An 18,708-nucleotide genomic window follows, 5' to 3' on the forward strand; every position below is an offset into this window, starting at 1 on the left:
GGATCCCCATTTTGCTCCACCTGTGCTGTCTCCTGGGTTACACCTGAACCCTGGCAAGGTGAGTTCAGAACCATCTCTGAATTGCAACACCTGCACTCTGGCCAGGCAATGTTTGGCTGTAGCATTTTTGGAAATACTCTGAAGCTCTGGGGTGCAGGTGAGTGTTATTTGCCTTGCACAGCTCAGGACCAGGTGTCCTTCTGCTCACCTTCCCTACAGACACCACAGGGACATGAGCCACCAACTCTTACTGAAATGTTTATTAAGATCGAACTTCGGAACAACAGATTGGAACACAATGTCTTGTGGAGTAGAATATTTCTAAACTGATTTTTTTCTTTTCTATGCATAAATGAAAAAAAAATCAAGATTATACAAAAAGAACAGAAAGTGCAGAACACAATAAAACAGTTCTCATGCAACAATTTTTTTAACCTTTAAACAGAAAATAAGCTCAACAGTGTAGAAATAAAAATCATACATACATTATGCCATCTACGCACTCAAACATTCATCTGTGACATCACTTTTCTTTATCCCTTTTTCCTCATAAAACAACATTATGTGTTTAACACATGCTTATAAACATTGCTAAACTCAGCAAGAGCTATTATAGTGCCCCAACTTAATAAGTTGATAAAAAAGTAGTTGTCATATGGCCAGTTCACAAAGGAACTAAATATTCTCTTTTTTTCTTTTTTTTTTCTTTTTTTAAATTTTTTCCCCGCTATGAGATGCCTATATGCAGCTTTCTAGTAATACGAGGCATTTAAAATAAGCTGGTCATTTGGCTACTTCAAGGGCTTAGTGTTCATGTTACATCAGGCAAAACAAATTCACATTGGGAACTGCCAATTTGTTGAGAGAGAAGTCTGGATTTTGGGGTAATTTATTACAATTTGGCTGTTGCTAAGGACTGAGTAGGTACACAGTAAATAAGGTGACACTAAGTTTGATTAAATGCTCCCAGAGCTTCACCCCAAACTTCCAAATTTAAGAATTAAAGTGCTAGAACAGGTCAAATTGAACCATGCTCTGCATTTTCCTTAAAATTTTAGCAGGTTGCAAGGGCATCAAAAGCCCTTTAATTACAGCAGATTCTCTCTTTTGGTGAGGGATGTGTTTGTCCCTCCTGGGCACCCCTGGTACTCCCAGGGGTGAGGGAAGCTGAGGTGGAAATTCAGGTGAAGCTGCTTGGGCTGAGGAAGCAAACTAAACTGGTTTTCCAGGAGGTGATTTTAATTTAAAGACAGGAAAACCTGGAACACCTTAATGAGCAGATCACTGGGTGTGAGGGCCATGCCAGGAAAAGGAATTGAGCCTTTTTTTGTTTTCTAAGGCAGTTTCTGAACTGCTGAGCCTCAAATTCAAACCCCAGTTGGTGTTTGAGCTGCTGCAGCTCCTTTGGATGCAACATGACAAAGAGAAAAAGCTTTGGGTAGCTCCATTTTTCCAAATGACCATTTTGTGACGTGCTTTACAAACGTTCAGCTTTCTCATTTAAGGAAGGAAAACAGCTAAAGAACTCTCTGGAACCATAAAGTTTATGCAAAGAAAAATAAAATTTGGTATTTCTTCCACACAGTCATCCATAACATTTCTGTGCAATATTTGGTGTCCATTACATTTATTTGGCCTATTCAAAGGAAACGAGGACAAAACAGCTGCAAAGAAAACCAACTTCTCTTTCACCACAGACACTTCAGATGCTGAAGCTGCTACATGTGCTTGGAATACCATGCAGGAGTTCATTTGTTCATTTCAATAGGATACATATTTATAGCTGAGCTTGTCTTGCATCAGACTAGGATGAGGGAAACCTGGAAGAACTCAGTTGAAAACATTGTGGAGAACAGTGACAGCAACACACAACCCTCAAAGGTATTTTGGCCTGAGCAGTGTGTCTGGAAATGTCAAAACACAGAGGTACAGACACACACACACATCCCTAAAACCCCCAAATCTCAGCACCTGCTCCTGTGCTTCCCTCCTGCCCAGATGTCCCAGCTCTCCCAGAACAGTGTGACCCTCTCTGCCTTTACTCACAGATGTGACCTCAACCTGCATGGCTGTGAGATCTGGCAGCCAGGAAAATCCCGCTTTTCATGGTGGATGCTGGAGGAAGCCAAGCTGATCCTGGACCATGTTCTTAATGATGGAAACCAGGTTTTAATGAGGTACCTGGCAAAAAGCACCGTGGTTCTGCTGTCAGTCCAAGTGCTGGGGGGTTCAGATGAGGTGGGAGAGGGATAAGAAGGACTCAGTCCTTGCCTATGAGGAAAACCTCATGCAGCCTGTTCCATCCTGGGGTCTGAGTGCCAGCATTGGCATTGATGTGCTGGGAATATTTCAGAGCCTAGTGAAAGGCTCCAAATGAAAGGGGAAAGGACACTGTGTGTTTCAAGAGCACAAACCTCCACTGGATTTACTGGCCTCCGCCTGATGATGAACAACCCCCATCTTTCCACAGCTACTCACAGCCAGCACCAGCAAAACACCATATTTGTGTTATTAAAAGCCTATTTAGGCAATAAATCTCTATGAAAGTCAACTAACTAGCAGGAAGAGAAATTAAGAGAAACTTAGAAATTATTGCTTCTGGAGTCTGAAATTGCTGTCCACAAACAGCACACATTTCACTGGACTGGAATAACCCAACAGGGCCAAACCCACACTGCACCTTTCTGAGGGGTGAAAGTTAAAGCTCCTCTGGTTTCACATGAAACATCTTGAAATGTGCAGCTGATCAACCCCAGCAGTGCCTCTGCATACAGCACTGCAGCAGAACATGTTAAAATTGTTTATAGTATTGAACAACACAGAATTGAACTCCTAAACCTTAGTCCTACTACACTGATGGTCCTTCAACTAGACAGGAATACAAACAAAACAAAGGATGTTAGTTGTCACCAGGAATAATGAAAAAAGCCACCTAAAACTTCTCTTTCCACAAGCTCTGCAACAAACACATGAAACTGTACTACTTTAATTATGGCCAAAAGAAAACATCATTTCTGTATGAAAAGATAAGGTCAGGGACAGATGACGAAATAAATCATTGCCCACTCCACACTGAGCAGTGCTGGGGCTAAAAGATGACTTTCACATCCAAGGAAAAGCCCCTGGGACACCTCACTGGGTGAAGCCAGCATGGGGGTTTGCCAGGCTGACCCAAGGACAGGAGGAGATGCTTTGGCTGGGGCTCCCCACATTAATTCTTCTGGCAACACTACAAAAAACTTCAGCACATTTATAATGAATAATTATTTCCTTTGCCTTTACCAGGGAGTGAAATCAGCTTCCTGCTGTGGCAATGTGCATATTTCTGTGCTATGAGCCCCATAAACAACTCCCAAACACAGATTTTAACATCCAGTTCTTAGAAATGAAGCCATGCCAAATGCTGTCTGTGACAAAACTGGCCCTGCCCTGCCTTTGCTTGAAGCCTCTGGGTTCCAAATGAAAGGTCCTTCCTCTGCCCTTGCCCTTCCCTGGCTGAGAAGGCTCCATAAACATGGGTGAGCTCACTCCTAAAATGGTTTCATGTTCCCTCTGTGGGATCTGAAGTCAGAGGGAGCTTCAGCCTCTCCACCCTCTCTGCAGCTACTTGGTCAGTGTGATGGTGCAGTGAAAGAGATCTTGGCTTACAAAGTGCCATGTGGACTAATGGAGATTTGATCCATGCTGGTCCATGGAACCCTTGGGAAAAAGGTAAGGCTGGCACCAGTCAGAAGGTGCAGGATTTTAAATTGTTGAAGAACCTTTCCAGCAGTAGGGATTAAAATAAGGAATACTTGACAGCGGTTATTTAACCAAAAGCAGAATCTTCAAGGAGCTTCAAAACTAAAATATTAAAGCCACTTTAAAATGTGTAACTCAGCATGTAACTTACATGAATGCCAGTTCTAGGGTGAAACACAACACTTATCTCTCACACATGAACATCACCAGAATATATTAAATGTAACTGAGATGATAAAATTCACGGCAGAATTTCTCACAACTGCTTTCTTCAGTAAGGTCTCACACTCTTCAGTAGTATTGCTCCCCTAGCTGAACACAGTTCACAGTACATGTTCTACATAAAAAATATTCACCATAGAAAAAGAAAGACTTCCTCAAGACACTTGGAAAAACAAACACAACCTCAAGTCCTGTGTGATTACATGTACTTCAGTGCTCTGTGATGTCACCAGCCTAAAAACATCATCACCCTTGACAGCAGAGGCCATAGGCATTGACTGGAAGCCTTCAGAGAAACCCACAGATGCCACCTACAAATACACCCAAACATCCATTTCTCAAAAACATTGACAATTCAAGTAATTCATTAAAAACTGCTTTTCATATTGAAATATAGCTTCTTTGTCTGAATGCCTGGATTGCAGCATGATTGACACAGGCATTTGCAAGTCTTGGAGGAGGAGGAGTTTGAGGCAGCAGGAATCTCACACCGTGCTGTGTTTGCCTGTCCAGCACACGGTTTGAGGCAGCCTGGGGGGCCCAAGCCAAAATGAATCAACAGCATCACAAACGTGTCTTACAAATGACAATCGGAAGTTTGTGAATCACAAGTTTTGAAAGTTCCTTTAAATGGCTGCTGGATAATGATCCAAACCTATTTTAAACCAAGTTAGCATAACTCTTTGAACCTCTTTCCAGAAAAGTATCTTTGCGCTGCAGCTGTGTCCTGACTCACAGAAGGGGACATGGAGGATGTGCTGACAACATTGGTACGGCAGCTCAGAAGAGCTCTGGCCTACAATTCCTCCAACACAGGGACTGGAACAGCAACATTTGAATTTTAAGGCCTAAAAACTGTTTCTGACACAGATTTTTATACACCCAGACTATGCCATAAAGTGACAGAGGTAGGCCTTGGGTTCTCCTTGTTGTACTGACCCCGTGCCTTTACCTTGGCTGCTGCATTCCCAGCCAGGAGGTTAAAGGATTGTAAAAAGTGCAATTAATCAATGACTTCCTTTCCCTATGGAAGAGAATCCGCATGCCCCCTTCCACAAAGCTGCCCTCAGAGATGCCCCTTCTCCATGGCAGCTTCATCCAGAGATGATCAGGTTTAAATGCTGAGAAAACCCCCGAGTACACCAGCATGTGAAACTCTCAGCTAAAAATTGTCACAGCGTATTCCAACGACATTCATTAAATGCAGCACTTGTGATAAAGAAACCTGTGAGTGCTGGTCACCTCTCCCAGCTGCTGCTCCTTCCACCTACAGCTCACATCCAGCACCCAGTGTCACCCTCTCCTGACAAGCAGCAGATTTGGGAGTGGTTGTGAATAGTATGACTAAAAGAATTCACGGCAGTTTCTTAGAAACTGCAGTAATTGCTTTTTTTTTTTCCTTGAAAATAATTGCAAATAAAAGGAGTCTGCAGTAATTGCACTAAGAAAAACATGAAGTCTAAAATTAACGTAGCTGTCGGACCAGTAATATCATGCTCATGAAAAAAATCGATTGATGTCTAAGCATAGTGAAATCTGAAATGTTCAGACAAAAAAATGGCAAGAGACTATAGGTCGAGATAGCTTCCATTTTCTGTTAGTTTAAAAACAGCTGAAAACTTAATTTTTCTAACTGCTAATTGTATACACTGTGAGTCTCATGCAGATTAATAAAACTTATTTGAAATCTAAATGTATTCTTAATAAAAAAGTGTTCAGAAATGACATTTCTAAGTTGTAGAGAAAGCAATTAGCATCAGAGCGACCTGCTCAAACCTAGAGGAAGGACTACAGAATTTCATTTACAATTTTGCATGAAACTGCCTTTTCTTCTGCAAATTTTAGCTACAAGTAGTGAAGGTCCTAATTTGCTTTCCTGAAAAAAAAAAAAAAACACAACAAAAGTTCTTGATCCTGCACCTGCACTCCTTGGAATGTGGGTGAGCAAGTGTCGGCGGCCTCACACGGCTGACTCGCCCTCCGGCTCCGCCGCCGCGGCTCCTTTGCGCGTCAGCTTCAGCACCGTCGGCTTCTCCGCGCCCTCGGCCGCCTCGGCAGGACCCAGGCCCTTGGGCTCTTCCTTTGGCTCTTCGTTGACTTCGGGGTAAATCACCAGGAAAGTCGCTGTCAAAAACCCCAGGAAGGATCCCACGGAAGCCACCATGGGGATGACTCTGACCGTGCCGACCATGTCCACCACGCCGCCGAGCGCGGAGGCCACCAGGATCTGGGAGATGTAAACCTGACACGACAGGATGGCGCAGTCGATGCCAAACCCTCGCTTGGAGTTTCCAGGGCTGTGGTGAATGTACTGCAAGAAGATAAGAAAGGTAGTAGGAGGTAAAACAATGGATGAAAGCAATACTTAAACACCAGAACTTTCCTCAAATTTCTCAGCCCCATGGTCAATTTCACATCATCTTTGTGCAGCACCATGACACAACTCCAGAGCCTCCTTATCTGCTCATCAACAGCCTCCTCAGGACCCTGCAGCACGAGGCAGGTATTGACAGGGTCACTGCTAGCTCACATCAGCTCCAAGATTAGGTTTTGTAAAAACAACTTTCCATGAAACATTTGTTGTTACATGAAACATTAATTCTATGATTATAACAAGGAATCCTCCTCCCAAGCGCAATTCAGGAACTCCTAATAAAAGTTCCTCCTGTAGTTTGTAATCCAAATGGAACAGTGGAATGACACTGTTGGGAAGTAAAACCATCCTTGTTTCCAGCAGAATTGTTTTGCTTTATGCATCCCCAAAATTACAGCTGTATTTCCAGACTCACTTCAAAATCTAAGACTGAAAAACCTGAGTAACACTACCATACCACATCAAGACAGGAGTAACAACTAGATATATAGCAAATATTTACTCCAATAATAATTTAATTTGTCTTCATCTGCCATATGCACCCAGATTGTTTTATACCTCAGCATTGGAAAAAGCAATTGTGAACCCCTCTGAGCCAACTCAATGCCAAGACTATCTGATTTCAGCACCAGCTCCTGCTATTCTTTGGCACACATCTCAGCCAAGCAGGTATCTTCAATAATGGGACTTAACAAATCTATTTTGCCACCATGATCCTAAGAGAAACATGAATGTTCTCCCCTTGTTTCCCATACATACTCCAAATATTCCACATACCTGTTTTATCTCATGGTATTGTCCCAGAAGCGCGTAGGGGCAGTAGGAGATGCTCATGGAGACAATTCCCATCGTGCTGATCATTATCATGGTGACGTACACGTTGGGGAACATGGCCATCACTGCAGTGCCAAGGGAAAAGCCCAGCGTGCCCAGGATGTAGATCACTTTTATGCTAAGGTCATAGTTGTCCAAGTATTTCTGCAACAAGGCTGCAGAGATAAAGAATAAATCAGGAATCATGGAATGGTTTGAGTTGGAAGGGGCCTTAAAGACCATCCAGTTGCAACCACTCCTGCTGTGGGCAGGGATACCTTCCACTATCCCAAGTTGCTCCGAGCCCCATCCAACCAGGCCCTGAACACTTTCAGGGATGGGGCAGCCACAGCTTTCTGGGCAACCTGTGCCAGAGCCTCACCACCCTCACAGGGAAGAATTTTTTCCCAGTATCCAATCTAAACCTACTTTCTTTCAGTTTGAAGCCATTTCCCCTTAAATATCAGTTTACTCACTAAAATTTTAGGGGATTGATGTGGCCATGGCAGCCCTATATCCTGTTCAGGGGGTGGATGCTCGTATTTGGGCTGTCTGACCGGCACAGCCCAGGTCTCATTGGGAACAGGATGTGTTCCTGCTTCAGAAAGAGCCAGTCCCCACAGTACTGAGCTGAGCAGACATGGCCTGCTGTGTGCTGCAAAAGGCAGAATTTAACTTTGGCAAAAACTCTCAATTTCAGAGTCTATTGGAAGTGCAAATTATCTGCAGAATGACTTTCAGAAATACATATTTATAATTTTGATTTAAAAACAGTCTTTGCAAGAACCCTCTTGCATATGCTTAAATCTACCAAGCCTGAGATTAGTTTCCTGAAGGCTTGTTAAATGCCACTGAATATCCTTTGATTTCATTTTGTGCTTTATGCCACTTAACCATCTGTTCATATTTCCACCTCTACATTTGGAGGAACTTTTTAATATTGATTCTTAAAGAAGCCCTTCCCCTTATGACCACAAGACATGCTTTTCCAAAATATCCTTTACCTTAAACAAGGAGGTGGATACCAACTGAAGCAACACTATTTCAGGAGGGCAAGGAGTTGCATGATCTTTGTGGGTCTCTTTTAGCTCAGAATATTCCATGATTCACTTTTACCTTAAAAATATATGCATGAGTTGCATTCCACTGTGTGACTGCACAGTCTCTTACCTGAACAAACAGCAGCAGTAGCAGCATAAATCACCAGCCCCCAGCATCCCATCTGAACCCCAGCATTGTAGGCGTGCAGCTCAGTCGAGTTTGAAGGGGCCTGCAACAAACACAGACACCAACACCACTTTGTTGTACTGATCACATCTCAGAAATGAGGGACTCTGAGCAGGTCTGCCCATGGGAACGGCTCCTACCTTGGGATCACCCTGGAAGATGACCTGTCCCATGAAATCCGTATAGAACACAGCTTCAGCAATGATCGAAAACCAGGTCAGGAGGTGGCAGACGCACAGCCTCAGCAGCTCCTTGGGCATCTTCAGCATGGAGAGCCACAAGAGCCTGACGGTGGTCTCGGTCTCGCCCTCCTCGCTCTCTGTGTCGCCGCTGGAGTTGGTGGTGCCGCTCTGGTTGCGGTGCCGGCAGCGCTGCCGCTGCCGTTTCTGCATGTCGTAGATGTCGTTCATGCTGCGCGAGGACTTGATGAGCACGATGGCGTTGGCGCGGCGGAAGCGGTACCGGTGGGAGCCGATCTTGCCGTAGTACGAGAAGGTGTAGGAGGGCTGCCGGTAGAACATGTGCCGGCGCCGCCGCATCGAGTTGGAAGTGCTGGATTGCTTCATGCCTATTCTGGCGTGGCCGTTGAGGAACTCCTTTGGTAGGGAGCCGTTGATGTTTGGGACTTTATCTTCATTTAAACGATTATCAAGCAACATTTCCTCCTCCTTCTCGTTCTCCCTGAGGAAAGCAGACAGGTGGTTGAGCTTGGACTTCATGATCTCCTGGCTCGTGTTGTGGGGAGTGTTTGGATATGAAGCATCCTGAAAAATGGAGGGTTCTATATCATGCAGGAAAAGCAGCTCCGATTCAATTTCCAATGTGGCATCAGGCATGTGCAGAACTGAGTCACTCTTGCTTCTCACAATGTTCACCTCAAGGAACTCCATATTGAGGTCATGCTCCGACTGAACCTCATCATGGAACATGGAAGCTCCATAGGGCTCTTCCTCACTAATTACATTCAGCCGATTCAGCGGGGGGAGACTGCCACTGAATTTGGCACTGGAAAGTGTGTCTCCTTCATCATCAATCCTGTCCTGCTGAGGGTTATATTGCTCTTCTTCAATGCTGAAAAGGTGGAGAGCAACGGAGACAGAGAAAATAATGGCAGCAAAGAAAAAAAGGACTTGCTCTTGAGATTTAAAAATGCTACCCAAGAAGGTCTGTGTCCAGTCCAACCCTCCTAACATATAACCAATTGCTCCTCCAAGACCTGTGGAACAGAAAAAAGCAAGAAGTGAGCTCAAGAATAATCAATTCAGCCACGACCTGGTCTTCAGAAAGACTGAACAGCTGCCAAAAACATCTCAGCTAACTCCATACCAGCTGAAAATGCATGGATGTTCAGGGCCATGTCTTGTTCTTCACTGTCCACCACATCCAACAGGTAGGCCCGAATTGGCCCTTCGGTGGCATCGGCGCAGAAGTCCAACACCACCACCCCAAGCACCGTGAGAACAATTCCAATGGGCTGCTTGTCCGGGACATCACCAATAGCCAGACCTGGGGAGAAATGGGAGAGCTGTCTGAGCATCTCACTTAAAAAGGGCAAACTCCTAAGAACAAACTTAACATCTTCAGAGAGAGGTGACCCAATATGTTCACTGCAAAAACTTCTTTAGGGAGCAAAATGGCAATTTCAGCTCTTTGGCACAGCATCATGGAAGGCCTGGGACACAGACAGATTTATGTTCTTAAGACTGAAATTTATCAAAATGTTATTTTATAAAGCATCTCTTAAACCTCTGGGAGCACTGGGTATTATTTCATATTCATCCCTTGTATTTTCCTTCAGATGCTGAAGGCTATTTTTATAAAAGACAGCCATGGTGGTAGAGGGAGCATCCGAAATGACATATTTCATCTGTCAGACACATCCACAGGTAACTGCACTGCTGGCAGCACTCCTCACACAATGTTTAATGTCACAGTACACCAGGATAAAGTGAAATTTAACCCCTTCATCACTCTCTTTGCTTTTCTTAAACATTCCTATTTTCTAGATTGCTTTTTATAAGCAAAAATTTTAAGGATGAAGCAACATGGATGTATTTTGCATTGCAAAAAGCATCAGTCAGCTTGTGTTGACAGCATAAGATGAAATGCTTTTTGTCTCCTGAGTAGAAAGGCAGCATTAGTGCAGAACTGGATAATTTGTCATGAGATGAACCAGTGACAAAAGCACGAATTACTCGAATCACAGAGATTTAGAAGTTACACATGTGAGGCTGATAAAACCATTAGTGCAACTGATTAAAATGTCTGTGGAAGGAGATGAACTGGCTAAGGCACCAAAAATCATCTAAATCTCAAGCGCTGATTCCTGCATATTGAATCCTCATTTATACCAAGCTCTTTGAAGGCTAAAGAAATTTATAAATGTTCCACATTCAGCTGAACCCTACAGCAGAAAACACCAACACTGCTGCAGATCTGCTGGAAACCTGAACAGGTCAGGAGAGAACAGGAGCTGGGTAAGGTGTTCTCCTGGGCTGTATCACAACTGGGATTAGCCAACCTCTGTGCTTTTGGTTCCTCTCCCTATGACTCCTACTGCCAGAGGCCACATTATGAAACAGGGTCTGATACAGTTTTTGCAGCATCTCCTGTTGTCCCAAATTGCAAGTAACTGGAGATTGAGGATAGGCAAGCAAAGCAGAAAAATCTACAATATTTTGTGCTGATTTATTAAAAGGCTTCAAAATAAGCCTATAAACAGAGCCTGAGGTTTGCTTGCCAGTATCAATAACTCCTGATCTAAACTACTGTGTGGAACTGAGAGCTTCTTATCACTTAAAATCTTGTAAGGGGGTTCCAGCCTAACATCCTGCAAACATCTGGAGGAAGAGGAGTAAGTCTTGGAGACACAACAACTCAATACAATTGATGACAACTAAATACAATTGATATCAAACCATACAGTCACCCCAGGACCATGCCATATGATAACAATTCAAATAAATAATATTTATTGTTTGGATAAATTAAAAAAGCATAAACTAAATGTCATCTATTTGAATAGTTTATCCACTGCAGTTTGCAGAGAATTGAAGCCAATCATATGGTATTCCAGTCTGGCTTTAACAGGCTGAGCCAAGGTAACATTCCACTCATTTCCCTCAATTAGTAGACCTGTTTCACAATAGAGCTGCATCTAACCCCATAAAAGAGAGCCAAGAGGATGTTATTAGGTGCTAAGTTCCTTTTGTTTGCATCAGTCCAATCATCTTGTAAACATTTTCCTAAACATACTTGCTGTCACCTCTCCTACAATAAATTTACAAAGAGATTGTAGATTAAATTCGTAGTAAACTATGTTCAAGGGAAACTATTTTTACCAGCTTTGATGGGGGCTCAGGAAAAATTATTTTCCCACATAGTTTTTGATAAACAAATATTAACTGTGTTCTGGACTTTTTCAATACTGGGTCTAAGAAAAGCACAAGAAAAAGTGAAAAGATAATTTTTGAAATAATGCTGGAAACAGGATGTGTTGCCAGATATGCATTAAAGGGAAAATGGATCACAACAGGAAACATTTCCCTGTGAACAGGTTGCTACAATTTTCCCATGTCAAGGATCGACCAAATTCGTCTCAGCGACTGCAAACATTATTCTGGCAACCATTGTATTAATAACATTGTTATTAATACCAGTTACAGCTAGGATTGCACAATGCTCAGCACAGTGCTGTAACTCTGAATTCAAATAATAACAGGCAAGATGGACAGAGCTCAAGTGCAGGGTTGTGGAGATTTCTCATGATTTTAACATCAAATATGAGGTAAACCAACTGCAGAACATTATCTTTACTTCCTGCACTAAAATCTCAAAGCATGTACATTAGCAGGGGATGCATGGAGGGCATTTCCCTGTTATTTACCTATCACAGAGCCATTAAGGAAAAGTGCAACTCCAAAGAGGACACCAATGCAGAGAGCAAGGATGAAAGGCCGCCGGCGGCCCCAGCTCAGCGTGCAGCGGTCACTGGCCGAACCTATGAGCGGAGTGAAGATCAAGCCCAGGATAGGGCTGAGGAACCAGGTGAGGCTGTAGTATTGTTCAGGAAGACCTAAAAGGAAGACAAAAATGATGGAAAGGTTATGTGGTACACACCAAACATCTCACTCTATATATGGAGTTTTGTTACAGCACTGAAAAGGGTAAATTGATTTACAGTGAATTCTCTCCCAACTTAAAAACTAACTTAAGATTCTTTAGCAATGGTTAAAAAACAGCTAAGGAAAGCAAGATTGTTTGCCTCTCAAATACCTGGGCAATAAGAAGGTAACAATTGGAGTATTTCTGCTACTGAGTCCTCTATTGATTTGTGGAACATAAAACCAAAGATTTTGGGGTGCTTGGAAGCTGCTTGGCTGTCATATACACAGAAAGAATTGAATCCCTGCTCAACAAACTTTTAAGATTCAAAATTGAACATTATGGTGGTGCTGCTTTCATCTAAGACCCACAAAAGAGTTATTAAAGATTTAATGGACTGAGAATGAAGGACAGAATTTGAATGTCTTATGAAATGTCCCATTTCTAAGCACAAAAATGTTTACTTACAAAAATGAACTACAGACAATAAAAACAACAATTAGCAATTATTCAGCAACTTAGATAAATCCAATGTTACCTTGTCCCTACTGTCTTTGCTTTCTTTAAGAACAGAGATGATTATTCATAGGATCAGATGGGAACAAATTACAATTTACTACATAGCACTTACAAGAAAGCAACAACTTGCTAGAAATAATAATTTCTAGAGAAGAGCTCCCAAGCCCGGCTCTGCACAGCCCCAGCAGGGAGCAGTGGCCTGCAGATGGCAGACTGGCCACAGCAGCAGCCAGGCTGGCTCCTCTGGGACCTGCCTCCCGCTCGTTTATCAGCACAGGGCAGGTAACACTCCAGCACAGTTCTTAGAATAACGTTAAAAACAAAACAATCTATTTCTTGCAGTCCAACTGATGCCAAGACAGAAAAACTCAGTGTCTTTATCCCAGGAAGGAAAACCATTTATTATCCAAACCCATATTTGGTGAGTGTGAGCAGCATTTGACCTTTGCTGGCAAGATCAACCTGTACCTTGTGCTCCCTGTTCAGCACATTGAGGCATCCATTACCAAGCAGGATTATACCAATCCCTGCCCAAAATAACCTCTGATGCAAATTAGGAAGTCTAATCTGCTGCTTTTTAAAAGTAGCACCAAATCTTCACTAGCAACACCGGCTTCTTCCACGAGACAGATCAGATTTTTCCAAGAGTGTTGTACACTCTGTGGTGATACAGAGATTATATCATGGAAAACAAGCAAATTTTTGGCATAAATAATCAATTTCATCACCAGGATTCAAAATCCAGGTCTGAGGCCAAGGTCTGTGTGATTTGACTCAACTTTGGCTAGTGAACAAGCTAACAGTGACAGCTGCCCTGATGAGCCCAGAGTTATTGGAAGGGACCTGCCCCTGCTGAAAGTTCCCAACCTGTGCTTGCCATGAACCTTGTGCCCCAGGGAATGGCATCGTGCTTCAGCCACCTTTCCTTGTCACAGGCAGCTGCAGGCCTGCACTGAGGCCTCCACATCAGTACATACCATGGAAATGTTGATTCCCTTTGCCAAAGAATTCAGATCTTTAGGAAAAGGCTGTGTTTGTACAGGTGGCACCATATTCATATCATGATTCAAGTCACTATCTCCTGCTTGGCTTTTCCTGCTGTTTGGTGATGTCTTGGCTGACATGGAAGTATTAGCTGAGACATAACTCTCTGTGTGTTTGCATATTAGACCTAAAGCTCTTGTTCAAGAAGCCACAGTGCCTCCAGACAGCAGCATTTATTTGCACCATATCCTCATCAAAGATGCAAGTCAGGAAGCCAGCAATTCAAGCAGAAGTGCAAGGAAAACTTCCATCCCCCTGTGGTTTTAACACTCCCTTTAACTTCACCAGGTTCAACAGCTTCCCAAGTACACAAGCAGGTTCAGGCACCTCATGTTTAACTGGCACCTCACCTGCTCCAAGATGCTGACACTTATCAGTGCCTGTGCTGGTTTAACGATGGGGAAGAGGAAACTTTTAGTTCAAGGCAGGTAAAACTAAAGGCTGGGCATGATTCATTTAGGGTGAATTATTTTTCTGCAGGACACAGAAGAAATGGCAACATGTAAACACTCATCCCATTTAGCCTGCAGAGCCATCATGGGAGCAGTGGTTCAGCACCCAAGGCTGCTACTGTGTGAGCCAAAGTCCCTGCAGAGTCTGTTTCAAACACAGTGAGAAGCTGCAGCTTAACCAATGTCATGGATCTTTATTGCAGTGATCACCAACATCTGGGATAACTTGATGGTGTTTCACTGCATGAGGGCTGTGTGCTGAAAGCAGACATTTCTTTGCTGAATTATGTTGTGACTTGTGAGTTATGAGCTTGGACGTGTCAATGGAGCTCATCCATCAGTAAACACTTGTGAGATGCTGGGATGGTTTGCAGTAAATCACACAGAGACTTTAAATAAACACAGGGGTGAAGGCTGGCAAGAGCTCTGTCATCAGCCTAACAAGCCTCATCACATCTTATGTGAATAAACAATCAAATAGACACATTTAAGTAAAATGGACACAAAGATTCTCTTTTAATAATCCAACATCCATTGAGACAAACAATTTGTTTCAATGGAGGCTGTGAGCAGAAACAACAAGGAAACACTGGTAGATCAGAGAAGCAACAGAAGTGCAAATCAGGGACACCAGGGGTTGGCACAGCTCACTGTCCCTCTGTCCTTGAGGCCACCACTTTGTCTCCAGTCTGCAATGACACTTCTCTGTGGTGTGTTAACAAAAAAAAACAGTTCTGGAAAACTCACAAACCATTTGAAATGATGATTTGAAATTACTTCTGCATAGAACTAAAAACTGTTTACAAATATTTCTCCTTCAACTGTAAAACCCACACATTTCCAAACTGGACAGATAGGTATTTTTTACGCTTTAAAGCCACAGCTAACTGTCATAAAAATGTCCTAAAATTATTACAAAAACAATCAGTACTTGACTTCAAGTACTTTCAAGATCAACTTTGCATGTAATAACTCAAAATCAGATTAAGGTCTGGTTTGATTTTACAGGTCAGTAAAAAGGAAGGAAAAAAGGTTTTTTACCTAACCTTTGATGCATGACTAAAATTAATGAGTTTTATCTTTCCATGTGTGAGTCAGAGGACAGAGACTGAAATGCTTTCTTGGGAAGAATTTATTTTTATTTATTGCAAAGGGTGATCTTCCTAACATCTAAGTATTATAAATAAAAGCCTAAATCTAAATATTTACAGTAAAAATGGCTTACTTTGCAGAAGACATGAATCTCAATGATTTCAGAACAGAGCCATGGATGTAGCTTTTATGGAAGGGTAAAAAGGACACTTGAAACACCAAGAACATTATGTCTCAAGATTCTTTTTTAGAAAAACCACTTTGTTTTTTTTTTGTTTTATTGAACTACTCATTAGCAGCCAAAATCTCTATCTTTAGAAAAAAAGGCCACGATAAAAATCTATACAAGAATTAATAGCCCAATGCCAAGAAAAATGGAAGAATTTCTAAAAAGCTTTGAGTGCTCCCCCAAGTAAACAGGAAAGGGATAACTTTCAAGTGAAACACGAGCCATTCCCATAGACTGGGTGATGGCAGGAATCACTGACATGAGCACAACCTGCTTTCTCTCTTGCTGGAGAAGCCATGCCATGGGACTGCTTGCATGAGCTAAATGGCAGGGCCCTGATAAATTGCATTCCAAGAGTAAGCCAGCAGTTTATAAAGCCACCATGTGTGTTTTACATACAGTTATACAGAATTCCAAACTGTTGCCATTTATTAAGTGATGTGTATGGCTTTACTGTAAGTATGTAAACTGTGAGTTTGTCACATCAGAATGTCTTTGGTTACTCGAGTGGAAAACAACTGAGTGGGGTTAGAGAAGACTCCTGGTGGGAAGCAGGCACACAAGGAAACTAAAAGCAGTACAGGAAAAAATTAATCTGCTGTTGGGAGAATTCCCTCCTCAACCTGAGCAATGCACAGGCAGACAGAGCAATCATTGTAGCAATGGGCAGGAAAGTGAATTATCCAGAGTTTCCCTTTGTGTTTGCTTTCTAGATGTGAAAGTTGAGATGTGTAATTGATAAACTCAGTCTGCCCAGTGAACCAAAACTCTGAAGAGCTCTAGTGCCCAGAAGTGTCTTCTTTCTCTGTACAGATTTAGGTGTCACCTCTTATGTCTGTGCTCAGCATTGTTGCTGGGAAATCAGACTTTTGTAAAGCTCACAGCCATGTTCTAGCAGGAGTTTTCCAGGAAAGAGCTTTCTGAGGCACTGAGCACGACCTCCACTGCCCCATGAAGTGAGACTTCAAAAGGTACCTTGCAGATGCTTTTCCTAAAATTCACCCTTCATGCTGGCAGAGTCTGCAGGACCTTCATAATTTCAACAGTAGCTTGCTTTAGTGCTAGACATTTTTATATAAATGAGAACATTCCAGACAGACAAGGAGAACTCCAACCCCAAAATACTATTCTAGCCTTAAAAGAGTCTGTTCTCATTTTAGTATCTTGAATGTCTGCATACATGATATGAATATTTAGGTTGGCTTGTGTGATTTGGCAAGAGAAGAAAAAAAAAAGGCTGAAAATTGAAATACTTAAAGAAATTGTGTGTATATATGCATGTGTGTGTCTGTGATAAAACAACAGAAACCTCCCTAAGTCTTCCAGAAGTTTTCTGCCACAAAAGAATGGGCTCCAAATATGAAACTTTATAAAAGTTCTGTCTGCAAGGGTGTTAGAAAGTTGAGGAAGGTAATTGCATATCCTAATGGTTCCTTTTTCTGTATATGTATGCTGCCAAACCTACAGAATGTCACCATTTTATGCAATATTTTAAAATGGGAAGACAGTTCAGAAGGCAGCTGAGGCAGGAAAGACAACAATAAGCAGAAATGTAGAGGCAGAGGGAATGTTTTGACACCAAGAAGTTCCTTGTGACGCCCCCATTCAGTGGCAAGGACTCAGCTGGGGGGTGTATTTTAAATAAACTTGGCTATGGTTACGTGCTGGGCCAGCAGCCCTGCAGCATCCAGGCTCTGACGTGCACAACAGATGCACAGATGCTGGCTGGGACTGGATTTCAAGGCAGCACAGCCATGGGATTGTCATCCATTTGACAGCCTGTCCACAACCTCTTGCAGCCAGAAGTGAAATGTCCCAACTGCTGAGAGCTGCTGTGTCCCCCTAGAACAGGCCACAGCTCAGCTGGGACGGATTTTGTATGGCCAGGAGTGGTTTCATGCAGCACATGCCTTTAGCAAAGGCTGCTGAGACACACATGCAGACTCAAAGGCCAAAGCAGCTGCATCCCATTACCAATTTAATGCTGTTCCTTTATTTTGTCTGTAATTTTCCACCTCCACACTTGCCTTGCCAGGTAGAGCTCTCAGAGCAAACTGCCATCCACCAACTTGGAAAAGCTGCCTGGTGGCCTCATGGGGGAGGAATAATAACTGGAGGATTATTATTTAGCCTTTTACTGACAGCTAATCTGAGGAAACACCAAGGAGGGAAAAAACATATTGGGTAAACAAGGTTAGTATTTGTGGCTGAATGTGAACTGAATGTGGAGCAGGTCACAAGGCAGACTCAAAAGTCTCATACAAATCAGTGAGAAAAAGCAAAACACAACAACAGCTTCTGTTAGGAGTGACGACTGCCACTGAGACCCTTGTAATATGGCATTTCCCAGCCAGCTACAAACAAACAGGACACTGGCTTCTAGTAAATAAGGGTTTGTTTTTTCCCAGACAAAAAAAGTGCCCAACAATAGTGGGACCAGCACTGCTCACGGTTCACAGGAAATGCTCACTGTGTCACCATCAGTCTAAGGGCTGCGTGAGGTCACGAGTTACATGGAAGAAAGATTAAGTCCCATGCACCAGTTTCTATTCAAAATCTCTTTTTGATAAGTTCTGTTGGGGGAAAAATAGTTCTTTATAAGCTTAACAATAAGATCTGATATGGGAATAGGATGCTATGGTCCTATTTTCATTTGTTAGAAATCATCACCTAGAGACTTGTTTATACACTTTAAATAAACACCATACAAATTTCTCAATGAACACAAGAAGCTGTCGTGCCCTGCAAATGCTTTCTATTCCACAATTTCATCCTTGTATAAAATACTGCATGCTGCTAAAAATATTTCACATTGATCTGTTTAAAACTACATTGCTTATACAATCTGCTTTGTTTAGACTATTTTTAAGGAGTGCACCAAGCAGAACCAA

The 18,708-nt window shown here is 42.6% G+C and overlaps 1 protein-coding gene across 1 annotated transcript in view; it reads right to left on the reverse strand.

The window, feature by feature from the left end:
• Nucleotides 1–245: 245 nt before the first annotated feature.
• SLC45A4 (solute carrier family 45 member 4) overlaps nucleotides 246–18,708 on the reverse strand; it is a 62,519-nt gene continuing 44,056 nt past the window's right edge. Inside the window, exons 3-8 of the mRNA XM_058806187.1 lie at nucleotides 12,264–12,452; nucleotides 9,704–9,883; nucleotides 8,518–9,593; nucleotides 8,321–8,420; nucleotides 7,115–7,326; nucleotides 246–6,274 (exon numbers count right to left, since the gene is read on the reverse strand). Of these exons, the coding sequence (XP_058662170.1) occupies nucleotides 5,924–6,274; nucleotides 7,115–7,326; nucleotides 8,321–8,420; nucleotides 8,518–9,593; nucleotides 9,704–9,883; nucleotides 12,264–12,452 (2,108 nt within the window). The 3' untranslated portion in view covers nucleotides 246–5,923. The remainder of the gene's footprint in view (nucleotides 6,275–7,114; nucleotides 7,327–8,320; nucleotides 8,421–8,517; nucleotides 9,594–9,703; nucleotides 9,884–12,263; nucleotides 12,453–18,708) is intronic.

Source organism: Ammospiza caudacuta, chromosome 1, assembly GCF_027887145.1.
Source record: "Ammospiza caudacuta isolate bAmmCau1 chromosome 1, bAmmCau1.pri, whole genome shotgun sequence".
Taxonomy (NCBI): Eukaryota; Metazoa; Chordata; class Aves; order Passeriformes; family Passerellidae; genus Ammospiza; species Ammospiza caudacuta.